Source organism: Anomaloglossus baeobatrachus, chromosome 8, assembly GCF_048569485.1.
Source record: "Anomaloglossus baeobatrachus isolate aAnoBae1 chromosome 8, aAnoBae1.hap1, whole genome shotgun sequence".
NCBI classification, from domain to species: domain Eukaryota; kingdom Metazoa; phylum Chordata; class Amphibia; order Anura; family Aromobatidae; genus Anomaloglossus; species Anomaloglossus baeobatrachus.
This window is the reverse complement of record NC_134360.1, coordinates 82,197,371-82,221,386: the sequence shown is the minus strand read 5'-3', so window position 1 is coordinate 82,221,386 and position 24,016 is coordinate 82,197,371. Positions and strand designations below refer to the sequence as shown.

The 24,016-nt window shown below is 44.8% G+C and overlaps 1 protein-coding gene across 3 annotated transcripts in view; it reads left to right on the top strand.

The window, feature by feature from the left end:
• SYNGR1 (synaptogyrin 1) overlaps positions 1–24,016 on the top strand; it is a 74,343-nt gene that overhangs the window by 21,177 nt on the left and 29,150 nt on the right. Inside the window, exon 1 of one of the 3 annotated variants that reach the window (XM_075321851.1) lies at positions 18,821–18,936. The exons of the other annotated variants lie outside the window; for them this stretch is intronic. Within the exon in view, the coding sequence (XP_075177966.1) occupies positions 18,898–18,936 (39 nt within the window). The 5' untranslated portion in view covers positions 18,821–18,897. Of the gene's footprint in view, positions 1–18,820; positions 18,937–24,016 lie in introns of those variants that run through there. 3 annotated transcript variants of the gene reach the window in all.

The window sequence follows — 24,016 nt, the reverse complement described above, 5'->3', positions numbered from 1 at the left end:
GGGACTTCAGAGGCCTCAATCTCTGGATCATTAGTGGTCCTAGTAGGGAGACCACCCACTAATAGTGATGGACAAATAGTAAGATATTTGGATTGCCATTATTTCTACTGAATGCCTAGTACTATTCCAGTATTTTTCACAAATGATGAACCTAATGCAATTCAATGGGGGAACCCAAGCATTTTTCTTAAAGATTCCCCAGAAAAATGCTCGGGTTCCCCATTGACTTGCATTAGGTTCGTTATTTGTGGTGAACACTGGGATAGTGCTAGGCATTCAGTACAAATAATCCGAACATGAATATCTTACTATTCACTACTCACTAGTCATCAGCTTATGACCTATCCAGTGGCCAGGTGATAAGTTATGGTAGGACAAGCCCTTGAAGAAATTGGAACCAGAGTTTGGGCTATTATTGCTTTGGTCAGTTATTCTATGAATTAGTTTTGATAACTTCTATATTCTAATCCCCTTCTTAATATACTTTATAATAGGGATGGCTTCTTTTGACTTTTTTTTTTTTTTTAATCCGATTTTTGTGCAAATACTCATATATTTATCTGCCATCCATTTCTGTTAAAGGGAACCTGACAGCTGATACCTGCTGCCCGATCCACGGGGAGCTTGTATCCGGCACTGGTTGTGTGATCTCTACCTGGTATTTTTGACTCAAACACTGCAGCATTCCAGAGAAAAATGTCAGACAAGCAGTTCTCTGCAACTTCTCCCCGATCGCTGCCCTTGCATTGACCGGCTTCTGCCTGTGTGCATATATAGACCTTTAAGTCACTGGCTACTGGCGAGGAGCAGATGCTGGGGACATGTCTGTCCGACCAGTAAACTATATCAGCCATGCCTGGTTGAGATAATACAGCCAATGTCTGATCCATGCTGCCCGTGACATGTATCAGCTGTCAGTTCCTTTTTTGAAGGGAATCTTCCATCTAATCTGAGAGCAGTATGTAGAGACAGAGACCCTGATTACAAAAATGTCACTTACCGGGATGCCTTCTGATTGATTTGATAACGTCCTGCTGATAAATCTGATTTCTTCTCTAGAGGACTAGTAAACCTGCTGCCATGCAGTCCTCCATATTACAGAGCTCTGTATAAACCCGCTCCCACCACTGATTGTCAGCTTTCTGTCTACACCATGTATCGTCAGAAAGCTCTACATTCAGAAATGTGGTAGATCTGTAGCAGAGAAAACAGTGATTATATGAAATCCGCTGCAAACAGCTCAGTAAGGCTGCTTTCACACCTCCGGTTTTTGCTATGCGGCACAATCCGGCACTTTGCAGGAAAAACGCAACCTTTTTTTGCTGCCGGTTGCGTTTCTCCTGCATAGACTTTAATTAGTGCCGCATTGTGCCGCATGGCCTTGCGTTCGGTCCGGTTTTTGCCGCATGCGGCAGATTTAGCCGATGCGGCGGCCGGATGGAACGTTGCCTGGCACGTTTTTTTGTGCAGCAAAAAAAACTACATCACGCCGCATCCGGCCGATGCGGCGCTTTTCTTAATGCATCTCTATGGATGCCGGATGCGGCGCGATGCGGCAAAAACCGCATCCGGCCGCCGCATGCAGTTTTTGCCACTGCGCATGCTCAGTAGCATGCCGCAAGCGGCAAAAACCGCACGGGCCGCATGTAAAAAACGTATGCAAAGGATGCGGTGTTTTCACCGCATCCGTTGCATAGGTTTCACAGCCGGATTGAGCCGCACGGCTCAAACCGGATGTGTGAAAGCAGCCTAAGTGACACCACTGGAACCGGGGTTTCATCATGCTGTTCTGATATGGTGTAGTACAAACCTGGTGACAGATTTCCCATAGAGGGAATCTGATAGCAATCTGAGAGCAGCATAATGTAGGGGCAGAGAGTCTGATTCCAGCGATTTGACTCACTGGGCTGTTTGCTTTGTGTGTGTGTGTGTGTGTATAGATAGATTATCTATCTATCTATCTCTCACTGTCTTCTCTGCTGCAGAACCACCATTTATCTGAATGATGAACTCTGTATATCCCTGCCCCCGCCACTGATTATCATCTTTCTATCAATCAGTAATGTGGGCGGGATTATGCATCACTAGAATTATGGCCTCAGCAACTACAGTATGCTGCTCTCAGATTACATAGCAATAACCTGATGACAAATTCCCTTTAAGAGCCTTATACCAAGTTCAGGCACTGACCCATCTACCGAAAACTCCATGCCTTGGGTTTAAAAAGAATTGGTTAGCAGGTTTTTACTATGTAATCTGAGGACAGCATGAGGTAGGGGTTAAAACCCAGAATTCGGCAATGTGTCCCTTTTATCACACGTTGTTTACTTATGATGCTGTTTCTTTACTTAAAATGATGGTTTTATCACTAGTTGTTTATCACTCTTGTGATTAGCAGCTCACTGTCTTTAGACTATGTGCATGGAGAGACAGGTGTTGGCTTTCTCAGTTCTGCTTCATCTTGGAGCTAAGAACTCTGTGCCAGAATGGCTGCAGTCTCATTTCCTACATTATGCTACTCTCAGATAAGGTGAAATCTGCTGACAGATTTCCTTTAACACCTTTACAACCAATAATGTACCGGTACGTCCTTGGTTGCCTATCTTCCATTACCGCGGGCTCTGACGGTGAGCCTTCTGTAATCCCCGCACATCTCTGGGGATCTGATGTGTGTGTGCCTAGCAGGCGCAGGTGGATCGGAGATCCGCCCGCACCTGATAACCCTTTAGATCGCGCTGTCAAATACTGACAGTGTGCTTTTAAATGGCCGCAGCCGAAATTGCGCTGTTCCCCCACCGCCATCGGCGACCCTGTGATGTGATCATAGGTCACTGTGTTGCCATGGTAGTGCAGGGTCAGCTGATGACCTCTGACACTACCATGACAAACTTCTTGTGAGAGCAGACAGCGTGCTGGGACTCATAGGAAAGCAGCATTTCTGCTGATCACAATGATATTGCTCTGATCAGAAGAAATGCACAGCCGATCGGACTGTGCAGTGATAAAATCCCCTAGGGGGCTAGTAAAATAAATAAACAAAGCTAAAAAAAAAAACCCCAAAAAATAAAAGTTCACCCCATTGAAAATAAAAATATTAAAAAAAAATACTGTAAGTTTGGTATTGCTGTGTTCAGAAATACCCGATCTATCAAAATATAAAATCAATTAATCTGATCAGTACACTGCATGGGGAGAAAAAAAAATTCCAAAAGCCAAAATTACATTTCTTTTTAGTCGCCGCAAAAATTAAAAAAAATGCAATAACAGGTGATCAACACGTAGCATCTGCACAATCATGGTATCATTAAAAACAGCTCAAGACCCAAAAAGTAAGTAATCGCTCAGCCCCAGATCCTGAAAAATGAGAACGCTGCGGGTCTCAGAAAATCGCAAGAAAAGCACAATTCTTTTTTTGGACAAACTTCTGATCTTTATCTTTTAATCGCTTACGTAAAAGTAAATGTAGCGCCCCTGAACACCTCAGGGTGCTACAAGGTTCTGCTTCCCCACCAGGATGCAGGGCCTACCCCGTTAGCTACCCAGAACCCCAGTGCCGGTGCCAACAAAAACCCAGGTAATCCCAGTTTTCCCTAACAATCCCCCATACAATGGTACTTAGCTCGGGTTTGACCATGGATGGCCACCTAGAGGTGGAGCCAGTTCAGTCCACTAGTTGACCAGGTGGGAGGGGCAGACTGGAGAGTAATCAGAACGTGTGTGACTGTGGAAGTGTGAAGGTGGAAGAGAAGTGACACCCTGACTCGGGTTGACTGTGACTTGGCACCCAGGAGAAGTGGTTGCCGGTGGAGTACTCCCGTTCCGGGGGCACCGACTGGGTACAGGACCCTAGGACAGGAAAGGGCTTCAAGCCGACCTGTTAACACCTGCACAGCAATGGGGACCATCAAGGACCTTGCTGACCGTAAATAATCCGAAGACTCAGTAGCAAAGGGAGAACCGGGGACAGGACCAGAGACTCCAACCCCACAGGATTCACGCTACCGTCAGGCGGACAGAGGTGGATAAACCACAAACCGGGGACCCCCAGTGTTCTATACCACGGGGACCCACTTACCAGAGTCAGGTGCAGGGGAGGAAGGTACCAGAGAAGCAGACTGGCACTGGGACGAAGGGGACCTGGAGGCGAAACCTGACGGCCTCGGCATCCAGTTGTATCTTGAGAGAAGTGAGTAAACCAGTTGCACTGAATATCTGTCTGGACTCCTTCTTTCGACGTCCACCACACCATACACCCGCTGCGGCAATACCCTACTTGCGGAGGGTCTACCATGCTAGCTGCCAATACCATCAGCCCCAGTAAAGACATTCTGCAGCGGCGGCTCCCTGCACTTTGCCGCAACACCGGAAGTGGCGTCACGAATAACCTTATTCACAAATCCCCTGTAAATATCCCCATTACAAAAAAAGCCCAGGGCACGGAACCGAGTAACTGCCACCATCGTGACATTCCCAATAGAGACACTGCCTGGAACAAAAGAGCAGAACATCCTTTTTTTTTTTTTTTTTCTTTTCGATTTTATTTTTTTTAAATAAAAAACAAAGTAAATTGCGTTTAAGGGCAAGCATGGTTCCTTCAGTATCATCAGTGACCATTATTCCATAGTAAGTGGCTCTGGTCTTTTTGCCGTCGGTTCGTGCCATATTGTGATCTTTTTCTCTTGCATTGCACTATTTATATTGGGAAACAATAGGAAACTCTGTGCCATACAGAGCTGGACACAAAAGCCACATTATGAGGCCGCTGTAACATCATTTCCTGCAGGTCACATGCCAGACTAATGCAGTTTTCTCTGATTCGATTAACATGGCCAATGTGACCGCGGGCTTGTGACACTCAGGAGTTCTGGTGTCTTTGATGTTTGGAGCTTTGCCAGGCTGCATTCTGGAGCCGGCGTCCCATACGAGCACACAGGAGTGAATGCTTCATAGGCTGCTAGCGTGGAATCCATAGGATTTCTGTCGTTTCTTGGTATATATAATCATTCTGGTTAAATAGAACAGAAGTATACTTTCAGGTCCTGGAGGAGAACCTGAGCTGCAGAGCTCGTCTTCTGTTCAGTAGTTACAGGTACCTCTGGTGAATGAATATTTCACGCTCTTGTGTAGAGACATTCTATGCCGGCCTTTTTTTTTCACATCATCTGATACTAGCAGGTTGGTTGTCTGTAATATAACAGTAGAGGCATCGGATGACACATTTAAAGCTTTTGTCTGTCGATTACATCTACTTTTTCTCTATACCTATGGTGGCTCCAGAGAGAGGAATCACCCTCAAGTAGAGGAAACCTACAGGTTGGAGCCTCTTTCCCGTCCTTGGAGCGAGGCCTACAGTCTTGGGCGCTGCCTGGATTAGTTCTTTATCAATAACAGATTTAATTAGAAAATTGCCATCTTACCTGGGAGCAGTTTCTTTATTAGGATTTCTTTAGGGAAAATTCATGGGAAACCTCTTGTTGGAGCTTCTTTCACAATCTTTGACCTTGTCTTGGCCCGAGAGCTCTCCAGATAGGATCTCTGGAGTCGGCATAAAATCATGGCATCCATATGGTTCTGCTCCCACTTTCTTGGCTGTAGGTTCTCTGTGCCTTCATTTCAATCTTCCTTTTTGGTGTGTGGTGACCAGAAGCCCAGTTGGATAACCCACTTTATCGAAGTTAGTGACAGTTAACATGTTATGTCATTTTTGATGCCAGCCATTCCAGAGACCAAGTTAATGACCCCAAGCCTTTTTCTTTACTCCATTTTTCTGTTCACATTGTGAAAAAGGTGAAAATAGGGAATGCACACACCATTTTCTTTTGAGGTGCTAGTGAAATGTGAGTGGATTCCTCAATAGTCAGAAGAGGTATTCACCGCACACTCATTTATACAAATATATAGTGTGATATATGCGCTCCTGGATTGCGACAAAAGATGGGTGACGTTTTTACTCAATGAGTGTTTCTCAAACAGTCGCAGAAAATAATAAATATATTAAGTGTGGAACAGAAGAAAGATGTCAAAGGTGGCAGCATGGAGGGGGTGGTAGCAGCAGGCACTAGGAAGAGACACAGATTAGCAGATACAGGTAACTGGTACTAGGACACACGATGTGACGCAGGACTAGACACCATAACGGTTACTGGACCTGAGAACAAGCAACACACTTTGGATAGGCAACGTTGCTTAGGTACATCCCCTAAGGGAAGAGTGACTTAAATACAGTCAGGGTGATAGTTGACCTCCAAGGGTCACTTCTGGGTAACAGGACGCTGGCCCTTTAATCAAGGGGCGTGGCAATGTGTGCCCCTTTCATGCACGCCCAGAAAGCCTGCGTGCAGCCTTGAAGTGGCAAGCCCTGGGGCATGGGAGCGGGAGCATGCAGGGGCGCCGTGTTGGGACCTGGCGCTACAACAAGTATTAGTGCGTGTGTATACAATATAATAAAAATCCATTTCATAGGGTACCATTGCAAACAGGGTGGATTCTTATCTAATTTTAGAGGTTGCAGAGGCTTAAAGCGGTTGTCCACTACGTTAACATTGATGGCCTATTCTTATAATGGGTCATCAGATCAATTTCTGATCGACTGGGGTCCGACACCCCACTCCCCTGCTGATCAGCTGTTCTCTGTGCCCCCGCCAGCCAGAAATGCTCAGTTCCAGAGCTGCCCCGTCATCTGAAAGTAGCCAATGCTGGGCAGTGGCACATCCTCTGCCCATTCGAATCAATAGGAGGCAGATGTTAATCACTTGGCCGCAGGTGCTATCAGAAATGGCAGCTCTGGAACTGAGAATTTCTGGCCGCCGATGGCACTGATGACTGTGATCGGCAGTGGTACCAGGTGTCAATCAGACATTGATTGCCTATCCTAAGGTTAGAACATCAGTGTTAAAATAGTGGACAACCCCTTTTTAATGTTGCACGAAAATGCTTGAAATAACAAATTGGGAGATGACCTTAGAGATGTATGTCGAGGCAGATTATGGATGGCCTTGTATGTCATTGATAGTAATGAAAAGTAGATCCGCTTGGTAATTGGAAGTCAGTGAAGGGATTGGTAGAGGAGTAGTGAGGGGAGAGGTGGATGGATCGGAAAGGTGTGAGAGTTAGTTGGGAAGCAACAGAAAACTAAATTGCAATTGAGGTAGGAAACGATGAGGGCATGTGCTAACATTTTTCCATTTTTGTTGATTTGGGGTTGAGGAAAGGTCGGATCCTGGAAATATTTTTGCGTTCGAGGTGGTAGGAAATGAAAAGGTTTTGAATGTGTGGTGTGAAGGAAAACAGACACTGGACTTGAGATATAGTGGAAATTGTGATGACATTTACTGTGATGGATATGTCTGGTAGAGAGATTAAGTGAGATGGAAGAAAGATGAATTCATTTTTATCCATTATTGCGTTTTAGAAAGCATGATGAAAAAGCGAGCATATGGCTTGTAGATAGTCTGGACAGCAGAAGTGACCTCTGATACTGAGAACCATGGGTCTCTGCTTTGTCCCTGGCCAAAAATATAAATTGAGAAGAGTAGATGTCCCAAGACAGAGCATTGAGGTACACCAACAGAGAGCGGGAGGATCAGGAGGTAGTACAGGAGGTACTGTGGTGAAAGATTGCAATTGAGATATATATATATATATATATCTCATTCCAGACAGATGTTCATCCAACCTACTTTTTACAGACTTCCATTGAAGGAGGAGAACTCACAACCTCTCGTGGCAGCCTGTTCCACTCATTGATCACCCTCACTGTCAAAAAGTTTTTTCTAATATCTAATCTGTGTTTCATCCCATTGCTTCTAGTCTTTCCTTGTGAAAATGAGAGTAAAACTGATCCCTCTACAGTGTGACAGCCTTTAAGATATTTGTAAACAGCTATTAGGTCTCCTCTCAGTCTTCTCTTTTGCAAGCTAAACAATCCTAAATCCTGTAACCGTTCCTCATAGGACATGGTTTGCAAACCATGTCCTTTCTGGTCACTCTTCTCTGAACTTGCTCCAGTTTGTTGATGTCTTTTTTAAAATGTGGTGCCCAGAACAGGACACAATATTCCAGATGAGGTCTGACCAAAGAGGAGTAAAGGGGGATAATGACTTCACGTGATCTAGACTGTATGCTTCTGTTAATACATCCTAGAATGGTGTTTGCCTTCTTTGCTGCTGCATCACACTGTTGACTGATGTTCAGGCTGTGACCTATTAGTATACCTAAGTCTTTTTCACACATGCTGTTGGATAGCTCTATTCCTCCCATGCTGTATATGCTCTTTTCATTATTCTTGCCAAGATGTATGACTTTGCATTTATCCCTATTAAAAAAACCATTCTATTAGTTGCTGCCCATTGTTCCAGCTTGTTTAGATCTTGTTGAATCCTCTGTCTCTTCTCTAGTATTAGCTATTCCTCCTAGCTTTGTGTCATCGGTTTTACCCGTAATACCTTAATCTAAATCATTGATAAAGATGTTGAACAACACGGGGCCCAGGACAGAGCCCTGTGGTACCCCACTTGAGACAGCCTTCCAACTGGATGTGCAGCCATTTATGACCACTCTTTGACTTTGATCACTAAGCCAGTTACAACTCCATCTAACAGTTGCCTTGTCCATTCCACACTTGGTCATTTTTTCAATAAGGATTGTATGAGCTACTTTGTCAAATGCTTTACTGAAGTCAAGATATATTATGTCTACTGCATTTCCCTGATCTACCCAGTCAATGATTTTGTCATAGAATGAAATTAAGTTAGTCTGACATGACTTATTAGTTACAAACCCATGCTGGCTCTGGTTAATCACTTCATTCTCATCCAGGTACTTGCATATAGGTTGTTTAATAATTTGTTCAAAGATCTTTCCTGGTATGGAAGTCAGGCTCACAGGCCTGTAGTTCACTTCGGTCCACCTTCTTCCCCTTTTTTTGAAGATGGGGACAACATTTGCTCTTCTCTAGTCTTCTGGAACTTCTCCTGTTCTCCAAGAATTTTCAAAAATTATGAAGCGTGGTTCTAATATTTCCTTTGCTAAATCCTTCAGTACTCTGGGGTGTAATTCATCTGGACCTGGGGACTTGAATTCATTAATGTTAGCGAAGTATTCCCTCACTATCTCTTTGTTTATTGATGGCCTGGATTCTTCTAATCCTACAATAGAACGGTGAAGATCAGTTGATTTTACTTTTATTTTTTCAGAAAAAACAGATGCAAAATAACAATTTAAAAGTTCGGCCTTCTCAACATCATATTTTACAACTTCACCATTTTCATCCTGTAAAATTCCTATAACATCGTTGACTTTTATTTTATTTTTGACAGAACTCCAAAATCCTTTTTTATTGCTTTTGACATCTCTTGCAAACCTTATTTCATTATCAGCTTTGGCTAATCTGATGTGTGCCCTGCAGGTTTTGCAGACTGTTATATTCTTCTTTAGATATGCCTCCCTCCCATGTTGGCATTGCCAAAGAAAGTGGTACAAATGGGGATAGAGGTTCGTCAAGGGTGAGGGGATGGAAACTCCTCCAGGGTGGGGTATAGAAGTCCATGACATCTCAGGCTCCTCTTAGTCTGTGACAGGCGCTGACATCTTGCGCCACTATGGCCACTGCACTTTCCTCTTCCCCCAGTAGTATGGACAGTTTCTCTTCTTCCTCCATGGAGTTGAAGTCTGGGAAGAGATCAGACAGTCTCCTGAAGTGAGCGTCTCTCACTGCAGAGTATTTGGGGCACTTCATCAAGAAGTGGGCCTCATCTGCCACGGCTCCCTGGTGGCACTGTTGGCGCAGTCTGCTCTGTCGGTGGCGCTCAGATTCGATGAGTTGACTGTGGGCGCTCAGTCTTTACCAGCTCAAGATTTGTCGTTTTTTGGGGTATCGTATGTCCATCCGTCTGGGCAGGTGTGGATGACCATTGTATGAGATCAAAGGATGAAGCAAGTGACAAGACCTTGGAGACTGCTGCCTGTTGAGGTGTCATTGTTAAAATGACTCCCAAGGATGGTAGTAGGGAGAAAGTGTAGAAATAAAGTGGTGAAGTGGTCGATGAAGGTGATGGCAGCTCCCAGGAGTCTGTATAGGATTGCGACTTGGAGGTTGGATATCCTAAGTCACGAGTTAAAGTTGGAGTTCAGTGCTTCCCCTCCAGAAAGGTTTGTGACAGCCATGAGACATTAGTCAGCTTGTGAGTCCATGCCTCACCTAGAAGTTCTTACTCTACTCTAAAAGGAGGTACTCACTCCGGTACCCGAATCTGACATGAGTAAACTACTCCATATACAGAACCATCATACATCTTAGGGGGTAACAAAGTTCAAAATAGTGACTAAAAGAACCTCAGTAAACTTTTTTTTTTTTCTCCCTGATGTATGGCTATTTTGACTCACCACAATGCATTCTGTCATAGTCCAGGTATATGGGAACATGAGGGTCCTAAGGATTATTGTAAAATATTGAAGGAACTCTTCATTATTTTTTAATTTTAGACAAATCTTTTTGGGCTGTCCTTGGCTGCAGTAGTTTTCACAAACTACAGCAGAAAGTCTCCCCGAAAGAAGCAGGCATATGTCAGTTCTGGGACACCTAACAGCCTGCATCCCGGCAGTTCCTTAGGCACAGTATCATCCCAGAGTCTTTTACTGGGAAGTCCTCAAAGCATGGGACAAGAATTTGGGGCATTTGGACATGAAAATCGTGATTTCCAAGGATTATTTGAAGGCCCTAAATTGGTGGCTTCACACGGAAAATTTACTGTGGAGTTCCCAGGGAGGTTCTGACGTCTTAAGTTGTTACCACATCAGTTTTTGTTTTTTTGGGTGGGCCCATTTGGGAGGCAGTGGTATCCATACATTACAAAGACTTATTTCAATGTGAAGGATTAGCAGTTATCAGATTGGCTTTAGTAGAGGCCCTGCCCTGGTTAACCGATCAGAATGTGACCGTTCTATCAGACAACAAAACAGCAGTGTTTTCTAACTTATGAGGGAGGCACAAGGTCCAGGTTTCCTATGGCCCTGGCAAAAAAAGATTCTTCATGTAGTTTCTTTTCCTGCCTTCAAGATATAAAGGTAACACTTGGAGGATTTCTGTTCTCTTATATCACTTAGGGTACAGTATATGCCCACGATCAGTGTTTGCAGCGTTTTAGATGTAGCATGTTTTCGCTGCGTCCAATATGCTGTGTTGCACAGTACAAGCATAGTGGATGGGATTTCTAGAAATCCCGTGCCCACTGTGCTTGTTTTTTCCGCAGCAAACACTGACCTGCGATGCGGCTTTCCAACCCGCAGCATGTCAGTTGTTTGGTGCGGATTCCCATGCACCCTCTGTATGGAGAACAGAAGCGAGAGACCGCAGCGCACTGAACCCTGATCGTGGGCAGCTGCGGTCTCCTGTGTTCTCTTGTGGAGGAGACGTGGGGTCCCACAGGTCAGGACCCGCTGCGTACAAGATGCAATGAGTCCTGATCGTAGGTACATACCCTTACATAGGTTGAAAAAAAGACCTTGGTCCATAGTTTTTTTTTTTTTTTTTTTTTTTTTTTTTTTTAACCACATCTTTGTTTTCTGGTTACTTCATAGGGTAACAATACAGTGGGAGGGGGGGGGGGGGGAAGTATTTAGTCAGCCACCAATTGTACATATTCTCCCACTTAAAAAGATGAGGCCTGTAATTGACATCCTAGGTAGACCACAACTGTGACAGACAAAATGAGAAAAAAAATCTGGAAAATCACCGTGTCTGATTAGTCAGGATTTTATTTGCAAATTATGGTGGAAAATAAGTATTTAGTCACCTGAAAACATGCAAGATTTCTGGCTCTCACAGACCTGTAACTTCTCCTTTTTAAGAGGCTCCTCTGTCCTCCACTCATTACCTGTAGTAATGGCACCTGTTTGAACTTGTTATCCGTATAAAAGACTCTTGTCCACAACCTCAAACAGTCCCACTCCAAACTCCACTATGGTGAAGATCAAAGAGATGTTGAAAGACATCAGAAACGCCAGGCTGGAAAGACTGAATCTGAAATAGACAAGCACTTTGGTGTGATGAAATCAACTGTGGGAACAATAATAAGAAAATGGAAGACATACAAGACCACTGATAATCTCCCTGGATCTGGGGCTCCACGCAAGATCTCACCCCATAGGGTCGAAATGATCACAAGAATGGTGAGCAAAAATCCCAGAACCACACAGAGGGTCCTAGTGAATGACCTGCATAGAGCTGGGACCACTGTAAGGCTATGTGCGCACGTTGCGTACTAGCCTGCAGAAATTTCTGCAGCGATCTGAAGATCACACGTGCGCTTTAGATCGCTGCAGAAATGTCCGTAGTGAGCGCCGATTCCATGCGCTCTGCCTGCAGCTCCTGCCATAGACAGAGCAGGAGCTGCCGGCAAAGCGCAGGAAAGAAGTGACATGTCACTTCTTTTTGCACAGCGCTTCGGCAGTAGCCGAAGCGCTGCGCTCTGAGACGCCACGTGCGCACGGCCCCTGCACAATCTCCATAGACTGTGCAGGGGACGCAGGACGCATGCAGTTACGCTGCGCTGCAAAGCGCAGCGTAACTGCATGAATTTACGCAACGTGCGCACATAGCCTAACAAAGGCTACCATCAGTAGCCCTACACCGCCAGGGACTCAAATCCTGTAGTGCCAGACGTGTTCCCCTGCTTAAGCCAGTACATGTCGAGGCCCATCTGAAGCTGGCTAGAGACATTTGGATTATCCAGAAGAGTATTGGGAGAATGTCATATGGTCTTATCAAACCAAAGTAGAACTGTTTGGTAGAAACACAACTTGTCATGTTTAGAGGAGACAGAATGCTGAGTTGCATCCAAAAAACACCATACCTACTGTGAAGCATGGGGGTGGCAACATCATGCTTTGGGGCTGTTTCTCTGCAAAGGGACCAGGACAACTGATCCGTGTACATGAAAGAATGAATGGGGCCATGTATCATGAGATTTTAAGTGCAAACGCCTTCCATCAGCAAGGGCATTGAAGATGAAACGTGGCTGGGTCTTTCAGCATGATAATGATCCCAAGCACACCATAAGGGCAATGAAGGAGTGGCTTCGTAAGAAGCATTTGAAGGTCCTGGAGTGGCCTAGGCGGTTTCAAGATCTCAACTCCATAAAAAAAAACCTTTGGAGGGAGTTGAAAGTCCGTGTTGCCTAGTGACAGGCACAAAACATCACTACTCCTAGAGGAGATCTGCATGGAGGAATGGGCCAACATACCACCAACAGTGTATGCCAACCTTGTGAAGACTTACAGAAAATGTTTGTTTGAGCTCTGTCATTGCCAACAAAGGATATATAACAAAATATTGAGATGAACGTTTGTTATTGACCAAATACTTATTTTCCACCAGAATGCAAAAAAAATCTTGCTATATCAGACGCGGTGATTTTCTGGATTCTCATTTTGTCTCTCATAGTTGTGGTCTATCTGTGATGTCAATTGCAGGCCTCTCTCATCTTTTTAAGTAGGAGAACTTGCACAATTGGTGGCGGACTAAATACTTTTTTTTTTTCTTTTTTTTTTTTTTTTTTTTTCCCCACTGTACATTGTGTTCATGGGATTTTATCAACACCCTAAAATCTTGTTTGCTTTAGCAGCTGCTGCTTGACATTGAGTGCTGCTGCTCAGCTCACTTGTAACCAGAATACCCAAGTCCTTCTCCTGTTCTGTAGTCCCGAGTTTACTTCCATTTTTAATGTATACGCAGCTATAGGATTACTCCGTCCTAGGTGCATTACTTTTACATTTATCAATATTAAATCTCATTTACCAAAGTATCTGCCCATTCTGACATCTTATTTAGATCGATTTGTAATATTGTGCAGTAAACTTGCTATACTTAATTTCAACTCTCAAGAAACTCATAAGGCCAGATTTATAAGGACTTTAATTTTGTAAGCCGGTCTTTTAATCAGCAATAGATGCACCGAATTCACCAAGAGGCGCATGTCTCTTAAGATATACTGAAATATCAGTGTCTTGCGCCTCTTCAAAAATGTTACTTCAGTCATGGACTGGATTAACATTTCTAACATAAGATGCGACATCTATTGTGATGAATTGGCTTACATTTCATCCCACCATTTTGGCAGAGCAGCCGAAACGGACATGACAATGCCAAACATTGCTGTTATGCTCTCCCCTCGGTGACCGAATTGTCTCCTCTGTCCCACAGGAGCTACCAAGAAACACGTCTGCTCCCTTCCTCTCCTGCTGGAGACCTCCTTAACTGTTGTGTTGGCTCCTAGCTCCCCCTGGTGGCCGCTTCTCCCCTGGTTCCCTGTCACTAGTGGGGCTGTCAGCCCCCCCCCCCAGCATTTGGTGACTACCTTAAAACTCGACCCTAGCCCGGTTCCCAGTGGGGAGGGAAACCTGACTGTATGTATGAGTTTGTATGTTGTGAAACTGGTACCAACCTCCCCTGGATCCAGGATGAGTACCGCACCTTAAGTGAGGTGCAATACCATGTGGCGACTGAAGCCACAGGGGTGCCACAGTACGGCATTCGGGTTACTCGTTACTTTGAAAGTTTTTCCCCTTTGACTTGCATTGCACACGCTATTCGGAATGAATATGCGAGTATTAGACAGTATTCGTAATGAGTATAGCAAGTACGAATAGTTAGGTACTTGCTCAACTCTACTTTCACCCTGTTCTTCAGACATGCAACAGATGTGTGTTTTGGGTCATTATGTGGAAAAAGTGCACATCTATCAAGAGCAGGGAGTGATAGGAGCATCTTCTCTTTCAATATAGAGTAGTAGATCTGAGAATTCATGAATGAAATGTAGCTCATAAAACCAGAAGCTCTCATGGAGCCGCACATAAGTAAACTGTCACCACCATGCTTCACTGTAGGCATTGGATCTATTTTTTTAATTTTCAAGTCTATGAAAAATGGATTCGTCAAACAGCCATCCATTTTTCTTCTATTGAAATGTACCAGTTTTCTACTTACAGTATACTTTACAGTATCAAACACTGCTTTTTCTGGGAGCTACATGGCCATACATTTGGGGGTCCGATCTATCACTCCATTTTGTAACACCGATAAGTTTTCCATCAGGGAAACAAATTGCTCATTCTGTCAATCCATATGGGTCCTGTAGATTGGCCATCCACTGATCAGCAAGTAATCACCTATTCTACATATAGGTGATAACTTGTTTCCTCTGGATAGCCCCTTTTAAATGTAAAGATTTCCTTCACATAGTGTATTCCCATCTTGGACATTTTATAAAATATCCACAGGATGTATCCTACATGCATAAAGGATACAGATATCACACTTAACTAGTGAACCGGTTACGATTTTCCACCACCATATGGGGTAGGTGACATCCGTGGTTATTTTTTCGTTTATGGTGGTTCAAGACTGGGCAAAGTTCGAAAGACAGATATGGATTCTAGACGTGGGATCCCGCTCTCAATTATGGCTTCTGCTCTGAGGATATGCTAACAATGTGTGAGATGGGAATTCCCTTTTAAATCCGGATTGGCCAAAGCACTTTTGCATGGGAGTTGTCTTTGGGCAGCTTTACAATAGTTAGGTGATCTACCACAAAACCAGTGACTGACGAGAACATTTTGCACGTAGCTGGTGCTGATGCATGTGCCCCTTTTTTGGGTGCCCTCCTAAGTCATAGTAACTACCGGTGCATCCAATTGCATTTGCTTCATAGCTGTGTCATCTTGTAGACATTCTGCTCTACTCTGTGTTGGGGTATGTTCACACTGCGTCTTTTTCTGATGGTCAAGAGCTCTGGTTTGCAAGGGGTATGCTTCAGGAATCTCTGCTGTTTATTGGCAGTGTGGAAGCCTGAGCGGTTTTAAGTAATTTCCTGAAGCGCTTTGCCTATTTTCTTTCTCCACCGTTTTTTTGTTTAAAGTTTTTTTTTTTTTTTTTTTTTTTTTTTTTTTTTGGGTGTCTTTTATTGCCATTTTTCTGGCGTGTCTTAAAGAAAAAAAAAAAATGTATTAAATGAAGAATAAAACACTTGCAAAAGCATGCCTTCCCATTGACTTCTACTGTAAGGTATTGAGTGTTTTCTTAGCGGAAGATGTTTGAAGAATGGACGTCACTTCTTTTAAACACTTGGCGTCTTTGAAAGCCTGAGGATTGTGATATACGGTACTTCTCAAAAGCCGAAACATGTGGAGTCGTTTTTCCATTGAAATTGAATAATTTAGTTTCAAGTAGTTTCTCCAGCACTTTTATACATTGAGCTGTTCAAAAGTCGTAGTGTGAACATACCCTTTAAGTAATTTTTTTTTTTCTAAACCTATTGGAGTTGGAGACCCTCCTGCTGCTTTGAACTGTATGAACTACCTCTCGATTGCCATTAAAGGGCTGGTTAATAGAAGTATAATATATATTTTTTTGCGCTTTCGCTCCTCCTTTCTTCCAAGAGCCATATGGGAGCTTTTTTTGCAGGACAAGTTGTAGTTTTCATTTACGCCATGAAATAATGTACTGATAGACCAGGGGGATGAAGTCACAGCCCAGCATCTCCTTCGCTGCACAGCATCACGAGCAAGAGCGACGCTGTGCTGTGACGAGCGGTGAAACTCCACCCACAGCCCAGTCACTCATGGAGACTGGAGCCGCCTCGGTGATGTCATGTCAACCTCCAGTTGACTCGACATCACCGGATCTTAGAGGTCACGGGGGTCACGTGATGGGGATGAGTGGACCAAAATGGCGCCACTCAGAGGCAGAATGTACTACACAAGGTATTTGAAAAAAGCCTTCCCTATGAGTTTTACAGCAATGTGGCCACTAATGGTGAGTAGTGAACCACCCCTTTAAGGGTGCATACAGTGTTTTGATCATGTTTTTTAAGAGCGGTGCAATGCCCTAAAAATGTCAATGCTGCCAAATTTTTCGTTATGGCATTTTACCCTTTACCAACCTGGGTCCTGCTTATGTTTTCTGCTTAAAAGAGCAATCCATGGCAATTAGTCTTTTTTTTTATAACTAATTTCACCAGATGCACTACAATTTTCTTTCCTAAGGCAGTGGCCGACCGTTCAAGTCTCCCAGGGAATCTTTCAGCAGACTTTTGCTATGTAATGTGACAGCAGCATAATGTGGGGGGCTGAGATAGTGGTGCAGCATTTATCATAGAATCACTTTCTCTGCCGCAGATCTAGCAGTTCACTGATTGCTAAGCTCCCTAACCCCGCCCACATCACTGATTGGCAGCTTTCTGTGTACTCTGTATATTGACAGCTGCTAATCAGTGGTGGGGTTGGACCAGGAGGCACAAGACACCAAGAGTGGTAATAGTCTGCTGATTTTATTGAAACAGGCCTAAGACAGCAAGAAATATGGTGCGAGTGGAGTGCAATTAAAAAAAATTGCATTCCACTCAGACCAATATTAGCCTGTGTGTCAGCGCACATGAGCGATTTATTTTCTCGGCCCTAATCAGACCGAGAAAACAATTGCGGCATGCTGTGAGTGTAATGCGATCCTTGTTTCTCTCACACCCATTCAAGTGTATGGGGCGAGAGAAAAATCGCACTGCACTCGCGGTACACCGGTGTACCGCGAGTGCAGTGCGAGAATGGCAATAGCCGGCTATGGAGGAGAGGGGGAGATAAAGCCCTCCCCTCCTCCGTGCCGGCCTACCCCCTCCTCAGAGCCGGCCCGCCCCCCGCAGCTGAGGTCTGCTCGCACGGTCAGACCTCAGTCGCAGGCACACTCGCATGACACTCGGTTCTGCTGTACTGCCAGTGTGAGCAGAGTGTCATGCGAAGGGATTGCAGTAATCCCCGTGTGGCCCCAGCCTAACACACAGCCTAGTAAGGCCCCTTTAACACATCAGTTTTTTTTTTGCCATCAGCCACAATCCGTTGGCTCGAAGGATTTGTTGCAGATTGTGGAAAAACTGATGCGAAGGATCTGATGAAGAAATAGTTCTGTCACATCAGTTTTTTTCACCTTAACAGGGTTTTTACACCCCATCTGAGCATGCTCAGTTAAAAAAAACGGAATCCGTCACCGGGTTCCGTCATTTGACGGATAATGACGGATCCTGTGCCAATAGGCTCCCATTATACCAAACAATGGATGGCGACGGATGCGTCGCCATCCATTTTTTCAACGTAGACAAACGTTACTTTGTCCGTTGTCTCCGATGGACAAACAATTTTCGGCGGATCCGTTGAACGACTGATGAAACGTGAGGCCATCCATCGCAATCTGTTGCAAATACAAGTCTATGAGAAATAAACAGATCCAGAGGCATCAGTCGCTGGATCCGTTTTTTTTTTTTTTCTTCAAAATTCGACGGATTGTGACTGATGGCAAAAAAACTGATGTGTGAAAGGGGCCTAAGTGCCATCACTGAAATCAGGGTCTCTGTACCTAAATCATGAGGATCTCTGATTACATAGCAAAAACCTGCTGACAGATTCCCTATCAGCATGATCAGGGATATTGTCCAAGCCAGTCACCTATCAAGAGACCTCTGTTTCGGAGTACTTACCCTTCATCAGCTCAGAGCAGGACCTGTCTAAGATTCCTGCTGAGCCAGAGGTGAATTCTGCAAGGTCTTTTATGTGACTTGTGAATGATCAGATGTTTGCTGTGGGTTTTTTTTTTTTTTTCTTTTTTTGCAAAGCAACAACCTGTCCAATCCTATAATGGTTTTGTGCAAAGACGAGGGAAAGGAAAGTCACTAAGAGACATGAACGCTGCAGTGAATGCAGATCATCTTACACTGACTGCAGAAAATAGAATCTCGGAGGGCGGCTAAACAGCTAAGAAGATTATCAGATGTGCCCGTGTGAGCAGTATACAGCAGCCCCTATGCGATACAGGAGATATATGGAAGTCATCTGTTGTGGTGGCTCCGTGGTAACACTATGGGGCTGGATTGGAATATGACCAAGGGCAACAAAGAGGTTAGTAAATTGTCCTGAGCTCATGAGGGTTTACCCTCCAACTGGGGACCGCACGTAATGACAATCTGTAAAAGGGCAGCCGAATATGATGGCGCTATACAAGCATCCAAAATAGTGAAAAATGAAGTACAGTAGTTCGTATAAAATCACCGTTTTTTTTTTTCTCGTATTCACAAGCTGTGATTCTCTTCATCCTCCCGAAAATGATGTAGAAAGAGAAAGGTGGTAATCTGAGTGTTGGGTTGGGGATCCAAGGAGAAGATACTGTGGAAGAGAGCGCGCAATAGTGTCTTACCCGGTAGGCATGGTCAGACAAAGAAGGATTCCGGTACACTCACCTTTTCAGGTTGTGAAAGTCACACCCCTATGTAGCACATCCAATAGCGATATCAGCCGCAGCCCCGAGATGTAGAGCATGTAATATGACGTAGAAGGAAATCTGGTATATACTGCGCTGATACTCAGTAGTGTATTAATATGATTTCTTTATTGTTTGTACAGGTCTACGCGTTTCAGAGACATCTGTCTCTTTCCGAAGGACTTCAAAGGAGCAAAGCAGATATTGTTTATCTAATGTCCTGAGGAAGGAGACTGATGTCTCTGAAACGCGTAGACCTGTACGAACAATAAAGGAATCCTATTCATACACTATTGAGTGTCAGCGCGGTATATACCCGATTTCCTTCTACGTCATATTACATGTTGGGTTGGGGAAGCAGCAGTTCATTAATATCAAGGACTTCACAACACAGCTAAGGACTCGTCAATAGTGATGAGCGAATAGTTCGGTATTCGGGGGATCTTAATGTGCATTTGATGCTCAGATGGGCACGCCTTGAGTACTCTAGTATAATGGACATCAATGGGAAACTCAAGCATTTTTTAGGAAGATTTTGCAGGAAAAATGCTTGCGTTTCCCATTGTCTTCCATAATACTCGGGTACTCAAATTGTGCCCCTCCCAGCATCAAATGCACATTAAGATCACCTGAATACCGATTTATTCGCTCATCGGGACTCTTCAGCTCATAAGCACTGCAGAAGAAAAGGAGTTGTCCAGAACTTTTACATTAATGGCCTATCCTTAGGATAGGTCATCAATGACTGATCATCCAGAATCCGACACCTTGCACCCCCGCTGATCAGTGGTTACCGGTGACGGCAAAAGGAAATGCTCAGTTTCGGAACTGCCCTGTCAACTGATAGTGGCCTCGGCGGGGTACTGCACATCCGCCTAGTATTCAAAACAATAAGAGGCGGCTGTGAAGTACCCAGCCACAACCGCTATCTGTTAACTAGGCAACTCTGGAACTGAGCATGCCTGACTTGGTATCAAAAACCGCTGTCTGACCCCAGCCGATCAGACATTGATGACCTGCTCTAAGGATTGGCAAACCATGTTAGAGTAATGGACAACCCCTTTAACGTTTGCTCAGGATCTTTGTCACCAGTTTTGTTTCCCCTTTAATAACCCAATGTTCTTGATTACTGACGGCTATGTACAAGACTCGGCCTGTAGACATGAATGCCTGTATTTTATATGGCCCCTTTTAATCGCGCATAGTCTGACTCTGGCCACAGTCTTGATACTTCTTGAAAGATAACTTTTGTTTAAAAAAAACAAAAAAAAAAACTGGCAAATTGGCTCCATAAACATGAAGAAAACTAACTAAACTGATGTGTTCTGGCTCAGGACGGGATAAGACACAACATTGTAGTTATTTTGGGATGAAAATGTCACTTACAGGAATCTTCATGATGGGACCAGTGTCCTCCAGTCTACCGCCTTGGTTTTCGAGCTATCGTGATGCAGCAGTACTTTGCACAGTTGTGCCTCTGCCTCCCGCTAAGGCTAGTCTCACGCCCCCTGGCGCTTCAGTGTAATGCGTAGTCTACCAGTTATTGCACTGTTTCTATGGATCATAGACCATTTCAACTAAAATTAGAATTTCCATCTTCTCTAACAACCTTGAAGTCATGAGACTTCAACTTAAAGGAGTGTTCCTTTTTTAAACATTTATGATCTATCCAGAGGATTAAAGGGAATGTGACAGCTGGCACATGCTGCCCAAACCGTGGGTAGCAAGTATCGCCCACTGGCTGTTTTATCCCAGACAAGTATGTTTGTCTCTGACACGCTGCGGTGTTTGGGGAAAAAAACCCAAAAACAACATATTTTAATTCCCGCCAGGGACCGATCTGCGCTGTAGCCTACACGGACAGGCAGGTCCTCGGCGGTTTGTTCCAGGATTCACAGGCTTTTGCCTATACATGCACATAGACACTGTCAGGTTTCCGGGTTTTCCAGTTCTCTTTTGAAAGAGCTTGCCCTCAGTTAACATGGAGTTTAATGTTCTGTTGCCCTACTTCCTGTCCAGCTGCTTAAAAGGCCACCTCTAAGCCCAGTCCAGTGCCTGAGTATACTGCTTGCTGTGTGCTCCTGCTTTGCTGCTTCTACTTCCTGTTTGCCTTTTGGATCTTCCTGAAAGACTACCGACCGACTCTGGATCATACCCGGTTTCTTCAAGCTGTGCCCGGACTCCGTCTGCCGTCTTTGATCAGCACGTCTGCCCGGTTCCTTCTGGTTCGTAACCACTCTGGACTAACATTCCGTATGGACACTCCTGGACTTTTACCACTTGCCCCTTGTGTCCCGGCTGCTGCGCATTTAGGCCTTCCGGGGTGATTGCCGGACAGTCCCTGTATAGGGGTTCGCTCTGGTGGTCTCCCTGGGGGAGTCCGGTGCGTGGCCCCGGGAATCCCCTTCGCTCCGTTTCGGGAAGGTATTTCGTGTGTGTGTTCTACTGTGTTTGTTCCGTTGTGTATCTACCGTGGTTACATGTTATAAACATCTTGTACCAAGAACTCGTCTCTGGTGGTCATTGCCCTAACGCTATCGAAATCCTCAGAACATACAATAGTATTACATTATACTCAGGCAATGAGAGGATTTCGCTGGGGCAATGACTGAGACACGAGTAGATCAGCTCTTTTCCATGATTAACTCCTTACAGCAGGAGATGGAGGCTGTACAAACTAAACTTAGAGATGTGGAGGCACAGCTGGGCCATGATCACCAGGTACTGGGTCCGGCTATTCAGGATTTGCAAGTCAGAGTGGAGGCTCAGGAAGCCGTCCCCACTACGTCCGTATCAGCTGCCGGTATGCCTAGGTTACCCCCATTCCGTTTCAATGGTGATTGTAGTCAGTTTCGTGGATTTGTGAACCAATGTATACTATTTTTTGATGTACATGCTGATTATTACCGTTCTGACCGGTCCAAAGTGTTATGTATAATCATGTTATTAACCTCACGAGCACTGGCTTGGGCTAATCCTATGATAGAGAATCGGGACATCTGTTTAAATCACCTGGATGACTTTCTGACCGCAATGGCGCAAATGTTTGATGATCCGAATCGCCGTGCTACCGCTGAATCGGCTCTCCTTTCCTTATGTCAGGGAAAGCGTTCTGTCGTTGAATACGCCACTGAGTTCGAGGTTAGTGGTAGACACCGACTGGGGAAACAATGCATTATTGTCTGTCTTCAGAAAGGGTTTGTCCGGTACCATCAAGGACGAGTTAGCTCGTTCCGAGTCTCCAGGGGATTTTGAAATGTTTCTCCAGCACTGTGTGCGTATTGATACCCGCTTGACGGAACGTAGACAGGAAAAATGGGCAGCTGTAAACCGTGTAAACAACTTTGCGTTTCCTTCCAGAGAACCCGCTCTCAGGACGCCACGGGAGGCCGAGGACGTTCCTATGCAAGTGGACTCTCTGCAAAAGCGAGAGACCAACGAACGTCGTGAACACCGGCTCCGTGAGCGTTTGTGTTTCTATTGCGGTCAATCGGACCATTTCTTGATTGACTGCCCGAAACGTCCGAATCGCCCAAATAAGGTATTGGCAGCCATGGCAGAGTGTGACAACACGGACGCAGAGTCCGATATCTCTGAGGCAAGTGGACACCTGGATGCGGTATTTCCCTTGACTGTAATGTCCACCTCACCGAAGGACTCAGAAGGGAAATATACCCATTGCTCGCTCCCCATTCAGATCCGGTGGGAGGGACAGCTAATACCTACCTCTGCAATGATAGATTCTGGGGCAGGGGGAAATTTCATGGACTCCTCTTTTGCCAGGAAACACGGTATCCGGACTCAGCAAAGAGCCTCACCGGTTACCATGGAGACGGTAGACGGATCTCCGTTAATCTCTGGACCAGTTGATCGGGAAACTGTACCGCTAGAATGCGTGATGAAGCCAGGTCAGCAGGAGACCCTTGTGTTCATAATTTCTTCTCCTCATTTTCCGATTATTTTAGGTATTCCGTGGCTACGGTCTACAAATCCAGTCATCGATTGGGAGACTAAGGAAATATCCTTCCCACCGCAGAGTAGTCCGACCATTAGTCCAACTGTTCCGGTTCCAGTAACACCGACTGCGGAGGGCACTGTACAGGTACCTGTTCTACCACCGGTTTATAATGACTTTGTTGATATATGCGACAAAAGAAAAGCCGATCGGCTTCCCCCGCATAGACCGTATGATTGCCCCATAGACTTACTCCCAGGGGCGGAGATTCCGTTTGGTCATGTCTACCCGTTGGCGGCACCTGAGCTAGAAGCATTAAAAGAGTACATTGATGAAAGTCTAGCCAAGGGATTTATTCGCCCGTCTACCTCACCAGCAGGGGCACCCATCTTTTTCGTGAAAAAGAAAGAGGGGACTCTGAGACCCTGTATTGACTACCGGGAACTGAATAAAATAACCATCCGGAACCGGTATCCGTTACCGTTGATTCCTGAGCTATTGGAGAGGGTCCAACAGGCAAAAATATTCACCAAATTGGATCTCCGTGGGGCGTATAATCTACTTCGCATACGTCCCGGAGACGAGTGGAAGACCGCGTTCCGATGTCGGTATGGACATTTTGAGTACCTAGTGATGCCTTTTGGACTTTGTAACGCTCCCGCGGCTTTCCAACATCTAGTTAATGATATTTTTAGGGATATCATGGACCAATTCATGGTGATTTATCTGGACGATATCCTAATCTTTTCTGATTCCCTACAGGAACA